This window comes from Engraulis encrasicolus, chromosome 19 (assembly GCF_034702125.1).
Source record: "Engraulis encrasicolus isolate BLACKSEA-1 chromosome 19, IST_EnEncr_1.0, whole genome shotgun sequence".
NCBI lineage: Eukaryota > Metazoa > Chordata > Actinopteri > Clupeiformes > Engraulidae > Engraulis > Engraulis encrasicolus.
Genome location: NC_085875.1, coordinates 38,711,240 through 38,738,309, shown reverse-complemented (window position 1 = coordinate 38,738,309; position 27,070 = coordinate 38,711,240). Strand labels below are relative to the sequence as shown.

Genomic DNA, 27,070 nt, shown 5'->3' with positions numbered 1-27,070 from the left:
CAGTAACGAAGTAAAAATACTTAGTTACGTTCCACCTCTGCTGGTCAGTAATCCACAGAGAAAAGTGCGGTAGGACGAAAGGCCTAATTTTCCCAGCTGATGACCTGTCTATTAGGAGGTAAATCACCTAATAGAAGAGCTTTTCACAAGAAAATGAGGACTACAGGCTCTTAAACATAACTTATGCTGAACCAGCTTTGTAGTAGGCCCCTGGACTTTTTTAGCCCATAATATTTACTAAGCACTTTAATTGAAAACCAAAATATACGTTCTTCTATACTGCAAGAACACTACAAATGCTTGTAAAGTAACACATAACAAAGACACTCACAAATGGAGTTTAAAATTATTTTTTTAATTCTTTGTAACAAATCACAGGTCACAGTCAACAGTTAAATTAGCAAAGCCTGAGGACTACTTCTCCCGGCCCTTTCCCCACTGCTCCTGTTGAACTCCCGAGTGAGTCACACCTGCTGCATACAACAAATCCCCATCCACCCGGGAAGACAGCGGCAGAGTAGCTTGAGCAGCCAGCACATAAGACATCACTCTGTGACAGGGCTGAGGAAGACAGAGAACCTCCTCTACCCAACATCAGTTGAACACTGTTTGCAAGCATCTAAAATGTACATCAGAGTCTGTAGCAATTCCTTATAAGGAAGGGAGGATTTCTTTTTTTAACCTCCATCGTCGTCCATTTTATTTTTCTTACAGCAGAAACTTAATTTGCTGCTCTGCTCAACCATGGATGATATCCAAATATCTCTGCATGAAATCTCTTAATAAGAATTTGAGCTGCCACATGGCATTAGGGAAGTGTAATGAAATCAACAGAGTGGATGGGGGGGAAAAAAGAAAGGCTCTGGGTTGGTCAATATCACTAACCAAAGTCCATTCTTGGTTTACAAGTGTAAAGCAAAAAAAAAAAGTAAGCTTACATATATCACACAACTAAAAAAAGTTATCAATTTCAAATCTGTTTGTTTTCCATATAAAGAAAAAAAACACATTAAGTGCATCACCACTTATAACTTCCAGTACTAAATGTACAAAAAACAAACCTTAAGATCTGAATGGTCAGTCTCACCACAGTATTTACTGGATAACATTTATCCAGCAAAAACCTGCATGAGCCAAGTGATGAAAATCTCTGCAGAATGGAGGCGAAAGCAAAAAAAGGAGAGAAATCCACACCGAGGGATTAAAGCAAACAAACGTTTTAGTCTAGTTAAGGACAGAGCAGTTCTTTGCAGAAAGGGAGGGAGGGGACAAAAATAAGCTAACAAGACCATAAATGTGGGTGGACATCACCCATGAAGAAATCACATTGCAGGACCCAACAATCCCAGCTGGTGATGCAGCGCTGGGCCCCAGGATATTCACTCCTCGCTGCTCATGCTCCCCCTCTCCCGCCGGGCTACAAGAGGCAAACTACTCAGGGCTGAGGCAGAAGTGGGAAGGGGACAGGAAGATTTTACATCCCTCAAAAACACATTCTACTCAAGCCGACCAGCCAAGTACACAACAGGTGGGAGCAAATAAGCTACCCGTCTCTGGTCATCAGTTCATTGCTAGCCCTTCACACACACACACACACACACACACACACACACACACACACACACACACACACACACACACACACACGTTGCTCACACTCACTCATACACTCACACACATTAAGTCGGACCATTCGGATCAGTGCTGGCTCTCAGCAGAGGCGGAGCGGGAACGGGACCTGGAGCGGGACGGGGAGCGCTGGGGCCTAGAGCGGGAACGAGAGCGTGAGCGGGACTCCTTGCGTTTGGGTGCCGGCGAGGCAGAGCGGGAGCGGGATCTGGAGCGGGACGGGGAGCGCTGGGGCCGCGGGCTGGCGGCCTTGGCGGGCTTGGTGTCTGGGGTCCTGGAGCGGCTGGCGGAGCGGGAGCGGCTGCGGGAACGGTTCCTGCTGTTCCTGCTGCGGGACTTGGAGCGGGAGCGGGAACGAGAACGGGAGTAGCTGCGGGAACGGGAGCGTGAATAGCTGCGGCTGAGGAGAGAAGAGAGAAAGGGGGAAAATAAATGTTAAAATTCAACTCAGTCTGCACATAAGATGATTATGACAACGGTAACTGTGCTAAACATTCAAGCATGGCCCAAGTAGTAACATATCTGGTTGAGCCCACTAACTCAAAACCTGATAAAGCAGCATAATTCTATCGCACACACTAATCGTGATGACATCACATCTTGCCGCACTGACTGCTCTATAATGACATTGAGAAAGAACAAAGAGCTTATGGTGCATAAAGGGCTGTGGCTATGAGTCAGGTTGGGCTGAGATCTGGATCAACACTCACTTCCTCTTGCGATCCTCGAACAGCTTGAGCTTGCGGCCGTTGAGCTCTGTTCCGTTCAGCTTGTCAAGGGCATTCTTCATATCGCTGTGCGAGGCGAACTCCACCACCCTACAATTTAGGAGAGGGGAGGGAAGAGGGAGGAGGCAAGTCAGTCAGAAGGCTGAACTCTTCATCAATCCATGGGCCGGCTTTACCGGGAAAGAGATTAAAAACTCCTTTCCAGGAAAGGGAAAGTAGAATTTGTGGCTAGTATTCAGTTGTTATTCAGGACTGGTACTGCAAACTTCAAGGTAGTCATTTACTGCAATGCCATGAGTGCCTAGGGCTTAGAACACCAAAAATGCAAGAAATTGGCTGCAAGCTATGATACCTGTAGCTTTAAAGTTAATAAAGCTTTAACAAAATGCATCGAGCACCAAAAACGTGTCCAAGTTGCTCACAATTTAACTCTTAGGATAAGATGCCCTAGAAATCTTTGGATAAGAGGACCTAGAAAAAGAAGAATCAATAGTCATATAAACTCCTGATCCTTACCCTTCATTCTGGTTGGGTCTGTGAGCATCCACAAAGGTCACCTCTCCCACCTTCCTCATCACGTCCTTCAGGTCCTGTGGCAAGGAGCAGAACAAGTCAGTGACTAACCACAACTTGCAACCACACATGCATAGACAACAAATACACACAGGCAAGCAAGCACAGAGACAAGACCACAGCAATGTACAAGTGACTTGTTTCTACGGCATTCCCCATTCTTCAACCGAAGTCCGTTCTCAAGTGACAAGAAAAAAAATGTAAACGGAAAAAAAGTGCGCTGGCATTTGGGACAGGCTACCTCCAAAGAGAGAAGCACTCAATATTAGAAACCCTCTGAAAGAAAGGCAGTTAAATTGGTTCCTTTTGTGTGGGTGCTTGGTGTTCACTGCAGATGGGGCAATCCATAGTGGGGTAGTGGTGAAATGGGCCGTGTTGGCCATTTAGCTAAGCTACAAACTACAGGTGCTTTGTGTAATTTCATCGTCCATTCATTTTATAGTAAGAATGTCAAGATTAAGTTTTAAGATGTGTTTTACAACAAAAGCAAAACATTACTTTTACATATGCATCAGTGTGCATTGCATAACCAGTGGTTTCCAATAGTTTTTTTTTCTCTCTCGCAATTTATCGACCCGTTAAAAACTGCATCCCATAGTATACCCTGCATACATGTATGAAAAATAACACCAAACCCCTCCACGTGAACGCAGGACTACTTACCGTTCCAAACCATAGAAGACATTAGCAAAGAGCCACTTGTCCAATTACCAAACGGGAGGGAGAAGCGAACCAACGCAGTGTGTTACGCCCTTTGAGTAAGGACACCAGGCATCCGGGCCTCCACAAGTTAGGAACCACCAGAGACAGCAAGTAGCAGGGGGAGGGGAAGGCACCATGGGGGGGCACGAGCAACGGGGTTGGGAGCCCACGTCTGCTTCACTACCCCCCCAGCCAGGCTTCGTCAGCAACAGATAAAGACCCACACGGAAGAGTGCGATGAGAAGGGGAAAAAGGGGTAGGAAAGGGCTGGGATGGGAGGAATGGGAAGGGGGGGAATGGATGGATGGAGGGAAGGAGGGGGAGGAAGGGAGCGGATACAGCAGTTGGGGTCGCCAGGCTGCGGACCCTCCTTCTAAGGCTATCCTGCGCTACTTGTAGGGGTCGGCATCGCCCGCCGAGAGACCACGTTAGACCAGCGCCAACCGCGGGTGAAGGCACCACCATACGGGGGGCACTATTGAGAACAACCAGCAGAGGACTCTACGCCCACCAGACCAGAACCTCTCCTCTCCCTGGGGGCAGTAGCATGCCACTCCGTTATTAAGAACCAGACAAGAGCAGCTGTTCAAAAAAGAAAAGGTTTCAAAAAAATGTACTTGATTAGATAAACCATTCAGCATTTAAAAATCTTTGTGCTTTTTAGATACTTTGCTTTTGTTGTTTTCTAAGGACTTGTCTTTTTTCTTTTTCTTTGAATAAGTACAGAAGCTGCATGAAGATGAAGTTTTGAGCAAACACAACTGGGTTCACTGTAATGTCAAAGGATGGGGGACTGAATTACCACAAAAGTCAGAGGATTTTGCATTGCAATGAACCACAGCACTTCATCCTCACCGCCAGCATTAACTAGAAAAGATTGGAGTTCAAACTTTTGTAAGAATCACAAAGTTGTTTCAAGTGTTATGTCAAGTAAGCAAGCAAAAAGGTGGGGGCAATACTCCGAGGAGACCACTTGGGGGCAGTCTTGCTCACCTGCCAGCTGATCCTGGAGGACAGGTTCTCCACGACAATGCGGTGGTCTGTACGAACAGGTGGGCCATATCGGCTGTAAAAAGAAAAGACAACCTTCATTAATCAACACGTCTTAACATACTCATGAACGGCGTGACATTTTCCATGTGCGCCCTTTTGTGGGGGAAAACAGCCAATGCAAGTCAATTGGTGGTGTTTGTGTTTAGACGAAAGATAAGGACCTGTAGACTGGCGATGTTCATGCACAACATGCCGAAAACGTGTCGTGTTGCCGGCTGTTCAAATAATATCGCCAAACAGCTGTGGCTGAAGCATGGACTGTGTTCATTTAGGCGAGCCGATGTAGAATGTAAGTTGATGAGACATTCGGTTTGGTTTCCCCCATAAAGGGGCTTAACACATTTACGAGCAAAGAACCCGGATGCCTATTGGCTGATAAAACCCACCCCCCAAGTTCAAAATGATTTGTAAACTTCTAAAGAAGTAGACAGGTCACACACCAGCTCGTATTGTATGACCCAACCCCGTTTAGTAGCAATACATTCGACAGGTGGCATACCTGGATCCTCCACTGCGGGATTGGCGATAGCCTCCGAACCGTGGCGAGAATCGACCACCCCCACCGCCACCCCCCATTCCAGGACCGCCTCCTCTTCCTCTGCGTGAGCGGGCATGCTCGATGGTGACCCTGTGAAAAGCCAGATATATTGATAAGCTTGTGGGCCATCATTCCCCATACGACATACACCACTCTGATCTCAGGTAACAGTCACTGCCAAAATGATTGCGTTGGATACATACCTCTCGCTGCAAAGCTCCTTGCCATTCAACTCATACACAGCATCGTCAGCATCTCTATGGTCATCAAATTCCTAAGGGGAAAACAGGGTGGGTTAATACCAATGGGTAACAAACCGGGTTACGAACATCCAAGAGATTAGTCCACCGTGCAGAGATACTTACCACAAAACCAAAACCGTTCTTCAAGTTTATTTCTCGGATTCTGCCATATCCTTTGAAGAACTTCTCCACATCTCTCTCACGGGCGTGTGGACTGAGCCGACCGATAAACACTCGACATCCACTCATGTTTGCGATTTCCTAAATGAGTGAAACAAACATGCATGCTCATTAGAACTTTGTGTGCCCTGGCCTCTGGGCACTCTGTAGCTTTGCAATGAATACCTTAAGTTAGTTTTTTTCCCCAATCAAAGCATACGCCATTTCCCGTGAGAAATGTTTAAATAGAGTAAACTTGAAGGGTAGCCTTTGCCCTCAGCCTTGTTGAGCTTGAGTAAACCATTAACACAGCAAACCAGATCCTTTACTCAGCAGCGTATGCTAGTCACATTGCAAGCTAATTCCCGTTCGTGCTAACAATCAAGCGATGCTATCGCTAGAGCTACGTGTCTAGTTTTTTTCTTTTTCTTAGAAGGCTTTGCAAGGCTTTTGAGTCCATCGTTGACGTGGGCGCACCTCACTCGTCGATAGTGTGGTAATATCCAGGTCTACGTTTAACTCAGTTCGTTACTGATGCTTCATGGTATTTTCTTCGACAAGTTGTCATGGGGAAATTAAGCGCTCAATAACTTGGTTAGCCTACCAAAAGTTCATTGCACGGACATTGACACGCGCTTGCTAACAACCACTAGCTCTAGGAACTAGCCTAAATTCTAATGTCGTTAGCAGCCAATCTACTTTGAGACGTCGAATAATGCACCTCTAAGCGCATACAAACGCCTTTTAGTTCTCAATTTGTTCCAGAAACAAATATATATGGTTGGCTTGGTGGCCATGGCTTTAAAGACTATTAACGCTACCTAGCTGTACGTGCTAAGATGGCTTTGGGTAAACCCAAGAAAGCATTTTAACTCACGAAAACGATTGTCACAGTCACTTCGTCTACTCATGTGCTCACAGCTTGTTGTGAATGTTAAATTTATCAACTTTGAAACCTACAATTGTTACAATTAGCAAACAGAAACGTGGAAGTTTAGAACCACGATGAGTCTCACCTTGCTTCTTGGTTCAAAAGACAAAATGGCGATTCTTCTGCAACCACACAAACAGGAAGTATAGTGGGCGACTCGGACCTTATTTTATAACCATCGTGCATGGGGGAGGGGGAGGGCGTGTTCTCATCCTCTTGACTAGTTGCTTCTCCTTGATAGCCAAATAAACATTAAGTTGTAGTAGTAAAAAAAAAAAAAAACACACATTTTAAAGCTGGGCCTGGCTCTTTAAAAAATAATTATTAAAAAAACAGTAGACCTAAGACAAAGAAACGTTGCATAGGCCTACATGTATAAGACACAACTTGGAAGCCTTATGTGAAACTAAAGAAGCAATTAATTCCATCCACAGCCCAGGCCTACTCCTGTGTTTTTCAACTGTCATCAATTCAGTAAGCGTATTTCTTCATTCACATGCTAGCCTGTGGCCACAAGTGATTTGCAATTATGACAAACTCCATTCAACAATTCTAATTATTTATTGAATCTCCAAAGCTTCTTAAAATTGGTGGCATTAACATTTCAGAAAAGGAACAAGGTTGTAATTGACATGGTAGCCTACAGTAGAAAACATCCTGTTAGGAACTGCCTTAAGAATAGACTATTCTTAAGTGAGTTCAGGGCACTGGCCTTTCAAAAGTTCTTCCAAATAATGAAATGAGTTTAGAGGGACACAGATGAAACAATAGGCCTGTCATCACCATGTTTTATGATGCTGCAAAGGTGAAATAAAACCGGGGGTCCCATTAATATTCCATGTTATTGTCAATATTTTAGAGAAAGCAAATGTTTAACACCTGTGGCACTTCATTGAAAACCATGTGACTGTACTCTGTCTAAGGACCAGAAGGTAAAGAAAACACATAGGCTACGCAGGCATGCATGCACCCACGCGCACACGCACACACACACACACACACACACACACACACACACACACACACACACACACACACACACACACACACACACACACACACACACACACACACACACACACACACACACACACACACACAGGGTTTGGACACTGATGAAAAAGTAAGCTTATAAGCGGCTGTGTTCATATACAGTAGCAGCACTGTCATAATCACACTGAAACTAACAGAAGCAAAAAAACAAAAGTAAATGATTGTTTTTTTATTTCCCATGATTATCTTCAACCCCTTGAAATTAACAAGTTTGTACTGTGGTATACCATCTGGTTTGGTGAGTAACACATACTTGAAAACCCAGGTGATGCATTCTTGCTCCTCCAGCTTAAAACTTGTTTTCAACAAGATGGCCACCACTTGCAACCAGAGTTGAATACAGTACAGGTAGAAGGACTCTTACGATTACAACACTAGTGGTATGATACTATGGTTTCAACTTTGTAATATCAAACAACAAGCCTTGTAATTGCATCCTTAAAGGGACACTGTGCATGAAATGGTCAAAAAGGGTGCTGCAACTATGCTGCTCATTGAAACTGGGCTGCCAATTGCCTAATTTGATCTTTACATGAAAGTTTTCTGAGTAATAAACAAATTCAAGTTCAAGTAGTCATTTCTGCAGCTAAAAATGGCTTTTTTTGGAAATTCAAAATGGCGGACCATGGAGAAGATCCCCCTTTTCATGTATGAAAAGTGCAATTTTCCCAGTCATAATGAATACTTAGAATTTTATGGTGGTGGTAAGTATTCATGAAAAAGGTAACATTAGTGAATGGGCAGCATGGATTCTGGAAATAAACAACTAAAAATATCACACAGTGTCCCTTTAAGAGTACTTCTACTTTATACAATTCTGCTGGCAACAGCTCAAATTGGTGTAGTAGGAAGTTGCCAGCTACCCCACCCCCGAACAGTGGTTTTCCAAAATGATGGCACACAAGCAACAGGTAGCAAAAACAAAAGAAAGCCATTGGCGATTATTTGTGAGCACAAGTTTGGCCGGTTCACTGTTAACACTTTTCCTGAAATACTGTACCGCAGATGAAACCCCCACACAGTTTCACTACTATGCATGCTATCCCCAGCCTTCTTCTTCCTACAGGCTAGCTAATCCCTTTCCCTTTCCCTTCCCCCGTCAATCAACAGCCAATCATTGTTTCAATGGGCCGTTTGGATACAGGCAGGTGACTGTTCGCCCGTTGGGCCAGTGAATCAACAACTGAGGGGTTTATGGCTATAGCTTTCTGAGAGTTCAATGTATGATAGTGTGGGGGAGGAACAGGCATGTACTGTACGTATACATAAGAGCACCGTTGGACTGTGTTATAGTGTTTGTCCTCATAAGGTTTTATCTTTACATCCCATTCACATCAGAACTATTCGTCAACAAAACAACAACAATACAATGCTTTTGAGGACATCTGCAGAATATGATCCTTTTAACATGGGTTGAACTTCATGGCCTTCTGATTGACCAGTGTGGTGCTGAACCAACTGCTTTCAGCCCATAGCAGTATAGTTGCCGACACCCATGGCTGAAGGATGATGTCTTTGACCAATTACAACCAAAGGAATGGTAATTCCGTACACTTGAGTCCCATCTCAGGTAATCTCATCTATTCTACTGAGGGGAAACTATAGGCTCTTGGTATGTGCACCAGACAGACAGAAGGCTAAGTAAGTGTTACTCTAAGGTTGTAGGGAGCCATACTGTATATAAATACATAAGCAAAATTAGAAAAAGACGTTTGGCATTGGTCAGTCTTGTTGCTGTCCATCCTTTTCTTAAAAAAGAGAAGGGTTCTTCTTTTTCCCCGGTAAAATATAGGAACAGTTTAAAAAATGGCTTGGCAAAAGGCTAGTTTTCCTAAAAGGGCTGAAAAATGGGGGACCAAAAAGGGCAGAAAGAGGAGGAGACCTCTCTCTCTCTCTTTCTCTCTCCTCCCTTTTTGTCACTCTCTCCATCTCATTTCATCATCTGGTGAGGTTAGTTGGTCATCCGAGCCTGCAGGGGGCCCTCTAGCCTCATAAAAAGGGACTCTGCAGGCCAGGCCCAGGCCCAGGTATGGGGCAGCAGGGCAAGGGGTTCTGTTCAGTCAGTTCAGTGTGTGTGTGTTTTCATTGTCTCATGAATGTTTCAGTGCTTTATCAGCTATGGCTCTCTCTCTCTCTGTCTTTCTTTCTCTCCCAACCCCGTCCAACTGTCAGACTCGGGTGTGACGGCAGCTGTGGGATGAGCCAGTGGTGGTGGTGGTGGGGCCCCCCGAGGCCCCGGTGCCCGCGGTGGGATCCTCATCACTGTCGTCGGCCGCCTCGTCCTTGTGGAGGCCCAGGCTGATGTGGCTCTGGAGGGCGGCCGGCGTCAGCCACTCCTTGGGCAGGCAGCTCTGGAGGAAGGGGATGCAGGAGCTGAAGTAGGCCAGCCGGTTCACCCAGCGCGGGATCTCCCGGCCGCACAGCAGCTGCACACACACACACGCACACACACACACACGGAAAATGCACATTCACAGAAATTACATTCAGAGTTGGAGTACACACACACAAACACACGCACACGCACACAGACACACACACACACACACACACACACACACACACACACACACACACACACACACACACACACACACACACAGGAACCTGTACACAAACACACCAACATGTTATCATTACAGTGTCTGAATTGAAGCCATTGTCAGCTGTTATCAGCAGAAATCATTTGATCACATTTCATGCTCGATGTCATGGTAACAGACGTTGATATAACGGCTCTGAAAACCGTTTTGGCAGTGCTCCAGGCAAGAGAGCATTTAAGAAGAAACAGCTATGGGCTTGTGTTTGAACACTGAGGGCAATACAGACTTTCATAATGTGCTGAATTGCATAAACAAGGCACTGCAGTGCATCACATTCATAAAAATCTGCAGTTTTTAAGCCTCTGCGTGCTGGTAGGTACCAGGCCTGAGGCTTATGGTTCTTTGGTTATCTGCCCGTGTGTGAGAGAGTCTGTGAGTGAGTATGAGCATCCCTCCGTCTGTCCATCAAAGATTTTTCCTTGCATGATAACTTTTGAACAGGTGGATAGATTTGGGCCAAATCTTGTGTGCTAACACTCTATAATAAGAACATGATCCGATTATATTTTTGAGGTCAGCACTTTCAAGATGGCCGACTTTCAAGGTGGTTGAGTCTTTAGTTGCACAATAACTAGTATGATTTGTTTAAGAAATGTTTTAGGGAGCACAAAGGCTTTAGGGCACAGTTGAATGAAACTACTGCAGGTGGTGGCATCAGAAATGACGCTCTGGCATCGAGGTCTACACATTGTCATTGTTCCATTGCGAAAACCTGGTCACATTTCTGTGTTTCTTGGCAGTGATTCCAGGAAATGGGATGTCTAAACGTTTAAAGTCACACCGACAAAACATCCGATGCCTCTGCCTCTCATCAGTCCAACATCCCTGTTCCAATCACAGGGTACACCTGGCGTTTGTCTGAGCCACACACACACACACACACACACACACACACACACACACACACACACACACACACACACACACACACACACACACACACACACACAGCCCCAAGGGAAATGGCTGTGGTTGTTCTCATCAGTCACAAAATTGCACTCAGTGTTCAGTTCCAACCCCTGCCTGCCTTCGTCAAACACCATGGCCTTACATCCATTCTGCCCAGCTCTTCTTGGAAACGCTCTGCTGCCATGCTAGGGCCATTTCAAGATAATTGAGGGCCCAAGGCACAGCGGGACTTGGTGCCCATTTTATTCCTCTACAAAACTATTACATTGGGGAGGAGCCCCCTTGAGAGAGATTTCGATAGTAGTATCATTGCACTTTTCGGTCATTGAATTTAGTGTGGTGCTGCTGCACTGCCAACGTTGCTGTCATTTAAGTACAAGTAACCAGTCTTTACCTTTCAGTTGGGGGCCCTAGGCAATTGCCAAGCTTGCTTGCCTGGTTGTGACAGGCCTGTACGTTGCCCTCACTGTGACATGCTAAAATCATTTTAAAAAAGAACATTGTTTGTGAATGCCAACACTCACCTCGGAGAGAGAGGAGGAGAAGTGATTGCAGTTCTTGTGCATCAAGTGGTAGGCGTTGCCCTTGAACTCCTTGCCCAGCTCCTCCATAATCTTGTCGATGTCCTCCTCTGTGAAGTCTGTTGTGCCCAGTGCAATTGATTCCCTGTACAGGAGAGAGAGAGAGGTGGGGGGGACTGACCTTGAGTGTAATGTATCATTGTCTCTTTCCCAAAACATTTCCGCTACACACTTCAGTTTTGTGATAAAATGTGAATAGTTTCATGTGCTCCACTGCAACACCAAGGCCGGTGTTCTGTCAAGCTGCTTTGTTGAGTTGAGCTATAGGCTGTTAGCATAGCCCAAGCCCAAACACTAACATAACTACTAGGGGTGCTACTGGGGCAGGGGTGGAGAACCATTTTCATTCAAGGGCCACTTCAATTTTTTAAAGTACTTCAAAAAAGGCAGCACTATTAACACAAAGCAGGATTTCCCCCTGCACTTCCCCCTGCCACCTTTACAACATACCCCAGCTAGGTCCCCTGAAAATATAACTTAATTGTATTGAAAATGTATTTTCTAAGATTTCTTTACAAAACATGTAATATTTCAAGTGAAACTGCATCACATTACATTTATATCAGGGGCAACAAACAGCCCTTGAGACATAGGTTCCCCACCCCTGTAGAATAGGGCATTTGTAATGGTTTGGTCAGCTTGATGGGTAGCTGCGCTCAGATCGAAATGACACAACACGTGGACAAGATGGATTGACAAAGAAGGTCCTCCAGTCAGATATTCCTTCTGCATGTATCTCAGTAGATTAACTATCTGTCTTAAGAGGTGGCTAATTCCAGTCATTTGATTCAGTGAAATACCTTGCAGAATGTTCACTTCCTGAACTCAAGATGTTCACGTCAGTCTTCAATCTGTGCAAGGTTTTATTTTAACATGGCTACATGATAGCCTGTAAGGCCTTTAAGATATGCAGTTTGTTTTGGGGTGGGAGACGTTACGCCTTGTTTTTTCGTAACATTGGTTAAAAACCTACAAAACTGTTATTTTCCTCTAAAAACAAATGTCAATGAAAGATGATGTGGTACATTATGTTTCATATTAGTCTTAGATGAGAAGAAACATTTTTGTTAAGATTTATGTAAAGGTTTATATGTCAAATTTCCTGCGGTGTGACTGTAACATTAATGAAACAATATATAATAATATATATATAAATTAACCAACAACATTTTGAATAATGTATGAAGCATTTGGCATGATTGCATAATCTTAACTTTAGATTAAGATATGTGAATGTGGAAAAAACTCAAGACAGTAATATTAACTACAAGTTCAATTTCGTAACACAAATTGCGTCCTGTGGGGTGACATGTATGTCAATGTTTGTGAATGGGCAGCTGCAAGGCCAACTACAAGGGTCTTAAAGACTGGCTCCTAACCAGTCAGTACCTCAGTTATTGGAGAGTGCTGTGGAAGTTTAAGGTGACTCTTAACCTCTTAATATGTCTTCATATTGCAATCTTTCTGTCACGCAATGCTTAGGTTCATTTTATGGTGTCCTGTGGTGTGACTGCTCTTATAGGAGGAAAAAAAGGTTTTTTTATTAATGCAAACACATAGTAAGATTAAACACAATATCATTATCAAGTTAGCATGAGCTCAGATGTCAGTCATGTATACAAAAGGCTTAAATTGGCCATAATGCAGTGAATTCCCTGTGGTGTGACTCCATTTTCCTGCGGTGTGACATGCCTATGCTATGTGTTGATGCAGGACACATTTTCCCAAAAATGGCAAAAATAAGGTGAAATTCCACATACCACTAAGTGCTTTATTTTTTTCTATTTTTTTCCAATTTTTATCCATCATTTTTTCAGGAATTTGAAAAACTTTTTTTTTTTGCGTTACGCCCTTAAACGTCAACCACCCTTTGACTATTTCCAGCTAGGGTTTCAAGTCTTAATTCGCTGTAAACTGATTGTTTTGTAAGAGCCCTTGTGCTCACATGATAGTGTATCTGTGTGGGTGTACATGTCAGAATGACGGAGAGAGAGAGAATTCTTGATTATGGATAAATGCTCTTCTTACGCAGACTGTAACCTTGGGTGCTATATCTATTTCCACAGCTCACACAAAAGCTGACCTTTAAAATATTGCATCCTCAGTTCTTACCTTTCCAGTTTTTGACAAGCTTAAAGGTTCAGTTCCCAGTCAAGGCAAAAACTAATCTTTGTGTGCACGTGTCTGTGTGTGAAGTAAGAAACCGAGTACAAAAAACTAGAGTGTGTGAGTGTGTGTGTGTGTGTGAGTGTGTGTGTGTGTGTGTGTGTGTGTGTGTGTGTGTGTGTGTGTGTGTGTGTGTGTGTGTGTGTGTGTGTGTGTGTGTGTGTGTGTGTGTGTGTGTGTGTGTGTGTGTGTCCAAGTATGAAGTTAATGATTTTTTGTTTGGTCACGTGTGTGTGTTTGTATGTGGGTGGTTGAAGTGACGCCTTGTTTTTTCGTAACATTGGTTAAAAACCTACAAAACTGTTATTTAAAAGACTGCCTCCAAACCAGTCAGTACCTCAGTTATTGGAGAGTGCTGTGGAAGTTTAAGGTGACTAGTAACCTCTTAATATGTCTTCATATTGCAATGTTTCTGTCACGCAGGTTCATTTCATGGTGTCCTGTGGTGTGACTGCTCTTATAGAAGGAAAAAAAGATTTTTTTATAAATGAAAACACATATTAAGATTAAACACAATATCATTATCAAGTCAGCATGAGCTCAGATGTCAGTTATGTATATACAAAAGGATTAAAATGGCCATAATGCAGTGAATTTCTTGCCTGGTTAACACCAGACCTAATCACAAGTGAGATTAGGTCTGGGGAGTTGCCTATGTAAATTCCGTATGGGGCCGGAATACTTGGCTATTATGACACACTGCCCTGCTCTCTGATTGGGCAGAGAAACTGTTAAGGTCGGAATGCTTGGCCATTATGACACAGGTACCATGATCTTGTACGTTATGAGTCATCCTCGCCATACTGTCTTTCAGATCGAAACGATTGTGTAGAACTAAAGGCAGTATGGGAGTTCCCAGGCTAGTGAATTTCCTGTGGTGTGACTTCATTTCCCTGCGGTGTGACATGCCTATGCAATGTGTTGATGCAGGCTTAAATTGGCCATAATGCAGTGAATTTCCTGTGGTGTGACTTCATTTTCCTGCGGTGTGACATGCCTATGCAATGTGTTGATGCAGGACACATTTTCCCAAAAATGGCAAAAATAAGGCGAAATTCCACGGACCACTGAGTGCTTTCTTTTTTTCTTTTTTTTCAATTTTTTTCCATCATTTTTTTCAGGAATTGGAAAAACATTTTTTTTTGGCGTTACACCTTTAAACATCAACCACCCATGTGAGTGTGTGTGCTCGCCTGTGTGTGTTTTGCTGTCACACTTACTTGAATTTGAACGTTTCCCCAAGTTCAGTGGCATTTCCTGGGTTGATTTCGAAGATGCCGCTGAATGGATACGGATGTCCGCCATACGCAAATTCTAGCCAATTAAAACACAGAATACACAGCCATTAGCAACTAACAATCTGATATATTTACCTGTTAACTCAATATATACTGTACAGACATGGAAAAACTACATGGCCACAACAGAAAAAAACTAAAATGAGACTGTACATGGTAATCAAGGTAGATTCTGGTAAGGTACATGGAGACAATGGGTTAAATTATCATAAAACAGGCAGTGTACAGAGTGTGATAGGGGTGAGGATTCCTCACAATGTCCCAGTAGTATAAGTAGAATAAAGTCACACCCACGTTGTTCTCTGTCAGGCACTTCTCAATTCATTTTAAAAACAGAGATATTTGATTAGTGAGTAAGCTGGAAGTTCAGTGTGCGTCATAAATGTATTTCATGTCTCTTGACTGCCTCTTTTCTTCTTTCAGGCTCCCTGAGAGGGATGGCAGAAAGCACACAGAAGTCTGCGTCATGCCTTGACGTGTACCAGCCAGGCAGACTGATATTTTTATAGTATTAATGAATGTCATAGAAACACACATCACGAACAGTACTTTCAATACCATATTATCACTCCTTTTTCTACGTTATCGTCGGCAGTTACGACGGGTGAGAATGTTAATGTTTGTTGCGTGCCAGCATCAGGCCTCCATCCGCTATTGCTCGCGCGTGCGCATGGAGGGACATTTTATCGTTGTCAATCTCCCAGAGAATGCTGCAGCTCAGTGTCTTTGCTGAGGAACTATGTGTAGAGATGCAGACACACGCACCCACACATACATGTGCTCTGTCTGTCTGTTTGTCATGCACACACGCACACACACAACACACACACACACACACACACACACACACACACACACACACACACACACACACACACACGTCCATACACACACACACACACACACACACACACACACACACACACACACACACACACACACACACACACACACACACACACACACACACACACACACACATGCACACACATCCACAGGAGTTGTGTAGTTGTCTGATCATTTCAGTTTATAAGTTTTGATCATAAGGACTCGTATCCTTTAAAAGTCCTCTTAAGACAGTATGAATATGCATCAGCATATAACACTGACTATGACAAATGAGAAGCATTGCTGAGGAGCATGAAAAGAAAGAAAGGTACATGCCTAGAGTATCCCTAGATTCATTCAGACCAACTTGCACAAAAGGCGGACGGTGCCATCAATCTTCTGGATTCAGGCCAGCCGTCAACCAACCCCAATAGGACCGAGCGAGCTGTGTTAAAACATTTGTGCTGACGTCAAGAGCTAAAAAGCTAGCACTGCACTGGCGAGTGTGGGGAACAAACTTGGACTGGGCCCAAAGCCCCTCTGGTTCTGCACGCTCCTTTTATTCACCTGATGGATGGCTCTGACTGCTCAGAGTCTGCTCAGGCCCCAACACACACACACACACACACACACACACACACAAACACAAACACAAACACAAACACAAACACAAACACAAACACACACAAACACATACACACACGTGCGCGCACAGACAGACAGACATACGCATATATGCACACACACACCTTTTTTGATTGTCTAGGAAGCCTGCACTATCTCTATTGCGACAATTTCTAGTTGCTGTGACTGCTAGCCTCAAATCCCACTGCTATGATGGAAGACCACGTGATCAGAATACTATTTGCTGGTTAGATCATCATCCAAAAACGCTAGTTGGGCATTGGCAGGCACCAATGTAGTGTTTCACTTTCATCCTTTACTTCACAGGCTCTCCTTACTATTCACCAGGGCCGATGTGGGACCACATCTAAATTGGTGCGTGGCCCCCCTTTAAATTGAGGACATGTCCTGTGCTAGATTACCAGTACGGTGCATTTCTCGAAATCGCAGTTGCTAACTACATTAGCTACTTTGTTGTTTGCAATGCAATTTCATTGGCAAAGTACCAACGTTGCTTACTGACTAACAACTACACTTTCGAGAAATGCACCGCAGGCCTGTCAACCAGGAGGACATTACCAGGGAAATCATATGCAAAAATCGATCCAAAGCCCTGTCATGTAAGGACCGCAGGTGGTATCAGTAGCAAAAACAATGTCAAAATTGACAACGACCAAGGTTAAAAAAACAGCCAACACTAATTGAATGAAAAACAACTAGTTCCCCTACTAAATATTCTAAATAGGCCTAGTGTTTTGTCTTCAGTCGCTCCATAGACTGAGGCAGAATTGTCACGCATTTGAATAGGCAGATGACCCACAGCCAGTATGTAATGACTTTCTGCCTGTTGACAGTTGAGGAGACATATGAAATGATTTTGGAAACTTTATTTTACAACTGCTTTGTGTTGCATTACTGTTGCTGTCCAGTGAATAATTTTAGTAGTTTATTTTGCACTGATGAAGGTCTGAGGACTGAAACATTTGTAATGCTTGGTAGCACTTTATTTTATTTTGGTTTAAGTTGATGGATTGATGCATTTTTGGATCTTTCCATCTGCAACTTTTGATGTGCGAGTTCTCTTCTTCATCCAGTGTCCTACAATACCCAGAACCAACGCACCCGCCAGACCTGGAGTTATTGGCGCGACACCCTTCCTGCCTAAACAGAAGTTCATTTGCATCCAAAGATTCAAAACAAATCAAACAAATCTGCTTTCTTGTGATTGGCCAGCTAGTTTCAGGGCCTGGGGTATTGTCTGCGGCTAGAACCACTCGCAGGCAAAAATAATTTTGGCCGCTGGCGGGTGGGGCTAAAATATTCCTGGAAAAGATTAAATTTGTGAATGGGCAACACCATTCTCTTAAGTAAACTCTGGAAACAAAACACATTACACCTTTAAGACCAGGAAATATAAGACACTTCCAGGAGGACACAAAACCAGAGAGGCCAATATTATATTCTTTCATAGGGTCCAAAATGTTTAGCAGCAGCCCTGATGCCAAATGAACTTTACAATTCTCCAAGATCCTGCACTCCTCTCTGATCTCTCGGTTATGAATAGCACTGCAACAACAAATCACCAACCTTTGTTGTGCGGCTACATCTAGTATCTTGAATTACAATCAAACAGACTGGAAGAGTGGTTGGCTGGACAGCAGGGCTGCTTTCTAACTATGCGGACTCCCTTGCTCCCTTGCCTGCTTGTGGCCTCACAATGACGTCCCTAACGACAGAAGTGAATACAGCAAATGTTGCAAAAGCGCAACTCTAATGTAATTTTCTCATTTCTCCGATTGGTATAATGAATGACGAATAGTCCCCCAAAAGTTGTTGGCTATAGGCTGACAGCGGGGAAACTTAATTGTTTTCTCAGCGGAGGTGGAGCGCCAGCAAAACGTGAAGCCACAAGCACAGGCCGAGGAAAGTAGTCTGCATATTGGAAAGCACTCCAGGAGTGTGAGAAGACCACTTACCTCTACCATAGATCTCAATCCCTGAGTGGAACACCCCGATCCCCAGAGTGGAAGTGTACTCATTGATCCAGTACTGTGGAGGAGAGGAGACACAGCATGAAGAACAGGGGAACAGGTTGTAAAAGACAGAGAGATAAAGGAAAGGGAAGGCATAGAGAGAAATAGACGGAGCAAGGAGTGTGTGTGTGTGTGTGTGTGTGTGTGTGTGTGTGTGTGTGTGTGTGTGTGTGTGTGTGTGTGAGAGAGAGAGAGAGAGAGAGAGAGAGAGAGAGAGAGAGAGAGAGAGAGAGAGAGAGAGAGAGAGAGAGAGAGAGAACATAAACATTGCCAAGAATCACAGATTGATGGCGTTTGTAAAGAGAGAACTGACTATTGAGCACAAAAACTGTATGGCACTTAACAAATCACTGGCAGAAAATAATAGACAAGAAACAGACAAGTTAAGACAGATACCATTTTCAAGAGCAGATGTTATCACAATTAGCAGAACTCAAGTGTATCCAGAAGTAGGCCTATATTGCTTCACCTGCAAATAAATTGTTGTGTTTTCTTCTGTTTGGCCCCTGTTACATACATGGGTTCTCATTTTTTGTTTTCCCCTGTCTGCGCGACCCTGGCTGCACACAACTCAACATCTGTTTGTTGGAAACCGCTGTCTGTCATAAAATTAGCTCACGTGGTTGGCTGCCAGTGTCTTGCCCCTCCTCATAACACTGTGTTTCTAAACAAAAAAAACATGTATACAGTAATAGATACATTATATAGGCGGGAAATGGGTCAAGGATTTGGCTTTGAGGGGAGAGCACTGGTTAATTACTCCCCCCACCCACCTGGTCGGAAGTCGAACCGGCAACCTTTGGGTTATAAGCCTGACCCCCGGCCTAACGGCTTACCCATGACTGCCCATTGCTTACCCATGACTCCCCACTGCATAATATTACCCATGACTGCAGCGTGATACAATGGTGGCATGCTATTAGCCTTTAAGAGGGTGGGTTTTTGAACATTCTATAAAAAGAATGTGTTCTATAACAATGCAAGATTCTACAATTCCATATTGTATTGAATGACGCCCAGAATTCTATAGAACTTTCACTGCCCGAACATTCCCGTCACACCGGTGTGACGGTACACTCTTAAAGGTTAAATCATCAGCCTTACAGATGCATCTGTGAAGATTTGCCACAAACTTAAAGCAGCATCATGCCAGGTGGGCCAGGATGAAATAATCACTGCCAAATGTTCCATAGCTGAGACTTCGGGCAGCCAAGAGAGCATTCTGCAATAACGGGTACCTTAAAACTAGCCTGGGCGAATAGCCGTCTGTTGACTTCGTCAATCATGTGCGGAGCCAAAATCTTTGGGTGGAGTACAGAGGATGGCGTCGCGAGGCTACCTTAAAACATCTCTCAGGTCGCAATCAAGATGATTAATTCACCTCCAAAATCTTGCACAGATCCACTTTAAACTTTAAACAGAGGATTCTGTATTCGGCAAGAACCCCCTTAAATCAAGATTTGGACCTATCCCAGACTGTACGCTGGCCCAGATCCAACCGAAACACTGACAGTAGAGGGGGGCTCTTAAGTTTTTATGGGGCCCAATGGCCACTGCACGCTCTGTGAATGGGAAGCATTCAGAAGTTTACAACTTGCAGACACTCTGCCTTGCCACATGCCACTGCACTGCACTGTAACTGTCTTCACATTAGATAATCCTTGGAGAGGCCTGCTATGGCATAAAGTAATGCATGGATATACTGTACAAAAGTGTATGCGCTGCACAAAAGTGTATGCACATAATATGAACATAGTAATAATAATAATATATAATATAATAAAATAATAATATCAACATATCATTTTCAGACAGAAGCATGTGCACACACTCTACGTACACACACACATACACACACGCTCGTGCACACAAATGCACGTGCGCGCACATGCACATGCACACACGCACACTCACACACACACACACACACACCTCTCTACACACAACACATTAAATTTTCCAGATCAGGCTATTGGCTGATGGTACACTCGACACTAATATATCTTTGTAACAACTGAGATTGGCTGGTTAAGCTAATGTGTATACACAACGTGTATGTGTGTTTGTGTGTGTGTGTGTGTACATGTATGTGCACATGTGTGTACTTCCATGTGTTGATTGTATCTTGGTGTGTGTGTGTGTGCACGCACGCGTGTGTGTGTGTGTGTGTGTGTGTGTGTGTGTGTGTGTGTGTGTGTGTGTGTGTGTGTGTGTGTGTGTGTGTGTGTGTGTGTGTGTGTGTGTGTGTGTGTGTGTGTGAAAGAGAGAGAGAGCGTGTGTGTAATGCAATAGCACTTTTGCTGGTCAGCAGATCAGAGACAAGTGATAAAAGGAGAAGACTTTATATCACACACAGGATATTGACGCTGTCAGGATGAGTGAGTGTGTGTGTGTGTGTGTGTGTGTGTGTGTGTGTGTGTGTGTGTGTGTGTGTGTGTGTGTGTGTGTGTGTGTGTGTGTGTGTGTGTGTGTGTGTGTGTGTGTGTGTGTGTGTGTGTGTGTGTGTGTGTGAGAGAGATGGATGATAATGGGAGTGAAGTCATCAACTTGCCATCAGCCTAAAAATACATTCAACCCAAGCAAGCATCATATACACACAGAGCACAAGATAAGGAAGATGTTATGTGTCACTGTAGGCAAGTGTGTGCATTTGTATTTGTCTATGCTGAGAGCCTAATACTATAAAGGAAATAATACTGTACATACAACCACATCATAGAGCAAAGTCTACTGCAACTCTGACAAACCTATATAGTTAGGGAAAGATATGGATATTTTGGGAAATCTGTGAACTAATTTCTTACCAATAGATTTTTTTACCATGTGTTCTTACAGGTGTCTGGACACACCTCACAATTTATCCACGGCCAAATCCAATGGGAATTTCCGTGACACCCCGTCAAAGTTGGGGTGCACAGAAGGCCTGTCTAAAAATTTAATAGTATAGCTCTCCTTCCAAAAAAGTATAGTAGTGGGTCATTTCCCAGCCCTGGCCCATCTCTCTCTCCTATTCATGTCGTGTTTGCTCTCCACTATCCTAGCCAATAAAATAAAGAAATGCATTGAAAGGAAAAAGACATGTAGCCATTTGAGAGGAGTTTCTGGCAGAAGCTCACATTCATTTAAACAATTCTACCTCTGAGCAGGGAAGGTGAAAGGTGGTAAAGGGCAAAGGGGTCAGTTGTGCCAGGCCCAGAGAGAGAGAGGGGCAAAAAATGCATTTTCGTAACCTGGTCTGTATGTGTATAGGATGGAGGGCTCTTTCAGATGACTATATCCTTGCCAAAGCTGTCTTTGGACCTGCCTCCGAGACCAATGCTGTAGGATCCATGCATCAACCAGACTCCAGGCCCCGCTTGCCATTAATAACATACAGGGGGCCAGTGTCAGTTTACACACAGGGAACGGGGGGAAGGAAAACTATTATTTTCCATCGCTCTTCTCTTTGGTAGAAGCAAGAAGAGAAGCAATAAGTCATTGTGTTTGTGGGTCACCCAAAAGGCTGGTAGCAGGGCCACTGACAGATTTGGCTGGGCCTGGGGCAAAGTCATCTGAAAGCCCCCCCAACTCAAGACATAAATGCAGTGGAGACTCAATTTTGGGCGCCACCTCTTCCTGGGCCCAGGACAACTGACCCCGTTTCCCCTCCCTGCTGGCCTCCCTGGCTGCTCTCCCTTGTTATCGGGGAGGAGAGAGAAGGAGAGCCAAGCTCACTGGCCAAGGAGGTGTGTGTGGTGTTCCTTCAGGCGATCATGTTCGGGCTGAGGAGATATTACAGCCTATCTCCACAAAATGCCAAGGAGCTCTTACACACTCGCTACCCTGCTGCTGGCCACGGGAAGAGATAACAGAGACCACACGTCATTGAATAATTCATTTTCAAGGACTTTTTTTTTACAGCCAACTGTTGGGTCTGCCGCTAAGAACCAAATGGTGATACTCAGGTCCATTCTTAGTTTATTGTCATTGACATATTTAGACGCAGACGTCAGGGTGGCACAACCACAGCTAATGTCACTATTGTGTGAAGTAATGTAACTGTACAGAATGTTTCCATTACAAATGAATTTAAATTACAACAAATGTGTTCTTTTTATTATCCATCAATAATAATAATTTAATCCATACAATAGTGGCTTCAGCCATGGTTGCACCACCTGATGTCTGCTACCCTCATAACCTTTAGCCTGACTATCTCCAGATGAATGAATTCCGCCTTGCTCCACGAACATTCATCTGGAGCTATGCCAAAGACATAGGTCTGTGGAGGTGTGTTTAAAAAAAAAACAAAAAAAACACATGATAGGGGAAACCACTTGCCTGACAGTAAATGAGGTGCTACTTTAACTACTTTGATTCGAAAATACAGTTGAAATTACAGAAAGAATCAATGTCGATGAGTGAGTCCATGCGAACAGCCATTGTTGCCTGAAACAACTGTGGTGTTTCGTTACTTTCCCCTTCTCTATTACATTTAAACTTAAAAAACTTCACATCTCTGAAAACCCCTGATTGGTTCTATTGCATTTGGTTTGGAAGCAGGGCGAATGTGAAGATCCTCCAGACCTTTGTGTGAGTGGAATAGGGTCTGGTGGTGAGAGCCAGGCAACATAACCTTATCTTGAGAGATGAAAGGCTTCTATGGGCGTCTATGGGACTGGGCCAGGACTCTCCAACTGGGACAGAAGGAGAACCCTCTGGTGGAGCCAGTAGGGGTGAGCGTGGGGTGGGGTCTACGGTGGCACTGACAGGTGCACCCTGGGAGATTTTGATTTGCTGAGAGTGGCTCATCTCAGTGGGAGCACACGGCTGATTTAATCAGAAAGCATCAGCTGTGATTAATTACAGAAGAGAGAGGGAGGGGGGGGGAGAGAGAGAGAGAGAGAGAGAGAGAGAGAGAGAGAGAGAGAGAGAGAGAGAGAGAGAGAGAGAGAGAGAGAGACGGGAGAGAGAGTTAAGAGCAGTAATGAAAGGGAAGAAGAGACACCCTAGTCCCAGTATTCTTTCATACTGAGCTGATTGAAGATTTTCAGAGTATCTCATCTTTCTTCCTCTGCCCTTTCTCTAAGAGCAGGTCCTTCTATCTTTCTTCTTCCTCTTCCTTTCTTCCTTTCTTTCTGCCTCTCTCTCTCTCTCTGTCTCTTTCTTCTCTCTCTCTCTCTGAGATAATGGCAATATGTTCTGACATCATTCGGGAAGTGAGGATGTCTGGTTTTGTACTAAGCGGTATGTGTGTGTGTGTGTGTGTGTGTGTGTGTGTGTGTGTGTGTGTGTGTGTGTGTGTGTGTGTGTGTGTGTGTGTGTGTGTGTGTGTGTGTGTGTGTGTGTGTGCGTGTGCGTGCTTGCATGCACGCATGTAACCGTCTGGCTGGAGGACTTGTAGGTAGAGATGGAGGGAAAAAAAGAAAAGCGAAAGACAGAGAAAAAAATCAATATGACAGCAGACCAGCTTGGTTTTGCAGTGTAAGCATAAGCGCCAGGCCTGGCCAGCCAAGACAAGAGGGAAAAAAACACACATGGCTCCTCCTCTGTCCTCTCCTCTTGTCTCTGGCCGAGCCAGACATCAGCCCTATGCATACACAATGCAGAAACAGTTGGTCCACAAGACATGAAATTGCATGGGATTGTATGATAGTATGTCCTACAATTAAAAAACATAAATTTTGTTATAGTTTTTTTTTTTTTTTAACTGTGGTCCGGCAAACAAATAACTCTTGTTGAGACAAACACTGCCTGGCAAAGCCAAAAGGCAGTACATCGTTTGCTAAAACTGAGCTCAGAAATGGACTCAAATCCTCATTATACATGTAAGAACATAAACGCATCACCAATATTATACCAGCAACACCTAGACAAAAGCATCTTAGTTTAATTGCATTTTTCACAGTTGCAATATTCCTTCACATTGGTGCGGAGAATACAAACATCTTCAGAAAGGGAGAAATGCTAATTTCAACATGGAGCATATGTGTGGGGGTGTCAACAGAGGGAAAACACCATATGCCACAGCACAAACAGAACACGCTCAGGTGGTAAAGGTTAGACGCTGAGGACAGGCACTGAATCAAAGAAAATAAGATATCAATACATAAAGACATAAAACACAAGGTAGCCCTACAATACATACCATTTACCTACTGCTTCTGCATATTTGAAATTCCATCCTCTTTTTCATATTATTTATCGAAGAAGTAAAAAAAATGACTGGATAAATAATAAGGAAAATTATATCATTTTGAGTAAAAAAAAGTCAATTTCCAAGTGTGCAAACATGTCATTTTGTGTTAAAATGTATAGGTGCTGTATCAACCATTTTGCTATAGTACTCTGATATAGTAAATTGCAGGTGTTTCTTGCACGTGACTTCTACTCTACGCCCTTTATTGCTCAGAGCAGAGCTGATAAGGGTGGGTAAAAAGAAACTATGAAAGATCACAGTCTTTGCTTGTGGTAAGCAGGAAAAACAAGTATGTCCAGTGGTCAAGGGTCAAAAGTTCCTTAGTGCAGTTATTGGACAGCACACGCACACACACACACACACACACACACACACACACACACACACACACACACACACACACACACACACACACACACACACACACACACACACACACACACACACACACACACCAAGAGATTTCCCGGGCTGGGCCAGCTCTGGCATCTCAGGCAGTCCAGTCCCCTATGATGATGTTCTTCTTAGTGTCCTTCTGTGTGTTGTTAAACAGCTGAATTGCCCATGGGACAAAGGACTTCCTTAGTCTGTCAGTCCTGCAGGTGAAAGCACGGAGTCTGTGGCTGAACAGACTCAGTTGGTTAGTGAAGGTGGCGTTAAGGGGGTGATGCTGATTGTCCATAATAGAGTCTAGTCTGCTCAGTGTTCTGCTCTCGGTTATTGAGGTGAGTGTCTCCAGTTCCATGCCCACCACTGATCCCGCCTTCCTCACCAGTCTGTCAAGGCGTCCAGCATCTCTCTTCCTGATGCTTCCTCCCCAGCACGTCGCAGCAAAGAAGAGCACGCTGGCCATGACAGACTGGTAGAACATAAGCAGAAGTCGGCTGCAGACATTGAAGGACCTCAGCCTTCTGAGGAAATAGAGCCTGCTTTGGCCTTTCCTGTAGAGTGCATCTGAGTTTGTGGACCAGTCCAGTTTATTGTCGAGGTGCACTCCTAGTAGTAGAATTGAAGTTAGTGTAGGCCTATACTGCAGTGCAGCTGAAAGGATTCTGCTTCGTATAAGTAACAGGTAAGTCAACATTCTTTGGATCCGATTACAGAGGGTTTGGGTTCTGACAACCTTATCTCAGAGTCAATGTATCTTTTTAAGTGTGCACGTGTGTGTGTGCATGTGCGTGTGTGTGTGTGTGTGTGTGTGTGTGTGTGTGTGTGTGTGTGTGTGCGTCTTGTACTCTTGTGTATAGGGGATGTAATCTGTATTAGCGTGTGTATATAGGTGCAGTATCAGATCAGAGTCCAAACACACTGTCCCTGGCTCTTTGTGTTCACACACACACACACACACACACACACACACACACACACACACACACACACACACACACACACACACACACACACACACACACACACACACACACACACACACACACACACAATTGCACACTGGGCCCCAGGGCAAACCACCAATAGGGTCTCTCCATACAGCCTGCCGTGGTCACAATAAGGTTCCCAACACCAATACAGGAAGGCCCTGGGCCCCAGGGCAAATGCCCGGCTTGTCCCTCCTATAGCTCCGCCCCCGCACACACACACACATTACATTACATCCCCTATACACAAGAGTACAACACGCGCGCACACACACACACACACACACACACACCTCCATCCTTCCCCCCAGATGTCAGAGAAAAGTAACTGCAAATGAATCCGTCCTTCTGTTCTGTTACAAGGTGCCATGAGAAGTTACTATGGAAACATCATGCGGGAAGGTGGTGGGTGGGGGAGGTGTCTTGTGTTTGACACCTTCCATTCTACCTAACTGGAAACAGAATGCTCTGCACGTGTGCACTTGTGGTGAACTTATCACCACCTCCTCAAACCAGCAAACAAGAGAAGAGCTCATCAGATCACTATGGAAACCAGTTATGTATCAGAATCCGGACAAGCCACCTACAAAAACGCTCCATGATATCCCAATGCGTTGCTATGGCAAATGGAGAAATTATGCCCACAGATGAATAGAAAAAAAGACAAAACAGAAAAAAATGGGAAACATCAGACGAGAAGGCCATGTGAGGGACATACCGGTTAGATTTTGGTAACACTTAAGGAGGGGGTCCACATGTTAGCCAGCCACTAACACATGCCTGATTACAATTATACAATCAACCTGATTACAATCATTACAATCAAGGCATGCATGGTCCTTATCTTGTGATTGTATCAATAACCC

At 44.1% G+C, this 27,070-nt stretch overlaps 2 protein-coding genes across 2 annotated transcripts in view; both read right to left on the bottom strand.

Moving 5' to 3' along the window:
* Positions 1 to 334: 334 nt before the first annotated feature.
* srsf5a (serine and arginine rich splicing factor 5a) lies at positions 335 to 6,743 on the bottom strand. The gene is made up of 8 exons (XM_063184351.1): positions 6,641 to 6,743; positions 5,589 to 5,726; positions 5,427 to 5,497; positions 5,185 to 5,313; positions 4,626 to 4,698; positions 2,874 to 2,947; positions 2,340 to 2,447; positions 335 to 2,029 (listed from the first exon to the last, which is right to left on the bottom strand). The coding sequence occupies exons 2-8, from the start codon at positions 5,712 to 5,714 to the stop codon at positions 1,699 to 1,701; spliced, it is 912 nt and encodes a 303-aa protein (XP_063040421.1). The 5' UTR covers positions 5,715 to 5,726; positions 6,641 to 6,743; the 3' UTR covers positions 335 to 1,698.
* A 915-nt stretch (positions 6,744 to 7,658) lies between these two features.
* Positions 7,659 to 27,070, bottom strand: part of LOC134470186 (deubiquitinase DESI2) — a 33,296-nt gene continuing 13,884 nt past the window's right edge. The window contains exons 2-5 of the mRNA XM_063224212.1: positions 18,594 to 18,666; positions 15,088 to 15,181; positions 11,645 to 11,786; positions 7,659 to 10,034 (exon numbers count right to left, since the gene is read on the bottom strand). Of these exons, the coding sequence (XP_063080282.1) occupies positions 9,777 to 10,034; positions 11,645 to 11,786; positions 15,088 to 15,181; positions 18,594 to 18,666 (567 nt within the window). The 3' untranslated portion in view covers positions 7,659 to 9,776. The remainder of the gene's footprint in view (positions 10,035 to 11,644; positions 11,787 to 15,087; positions 15,182 to 18,593; positions 18,667 to 27,070) is intronic.

Excerpts from the sequence above, each read along its gene's own strand:
- srsf5a (XM_063184351.1), bottom strand. The coding sequence starts at position 5,714 with ATGAGTGGATGTCGAGTGTTTATCGGTCGGCTCAGTCCACACGCCCGT. Across the intron at positions 5,314-5,426 it reads AAGGAGCTTTGCAGCGAGAG|GGTCACCATCGAGCATGCCC; the intron begins GTATGTATCCAA and ends GGCTTTTCACAG. Across the intron at positions 2,030-2,339 it reads TTCGAGGATCGCAAGAGGAA|CCGCAGCTATTCACGCTCCC; the intron begins GTGAGTGTTGAT and ends TTCTCTCCTCAG.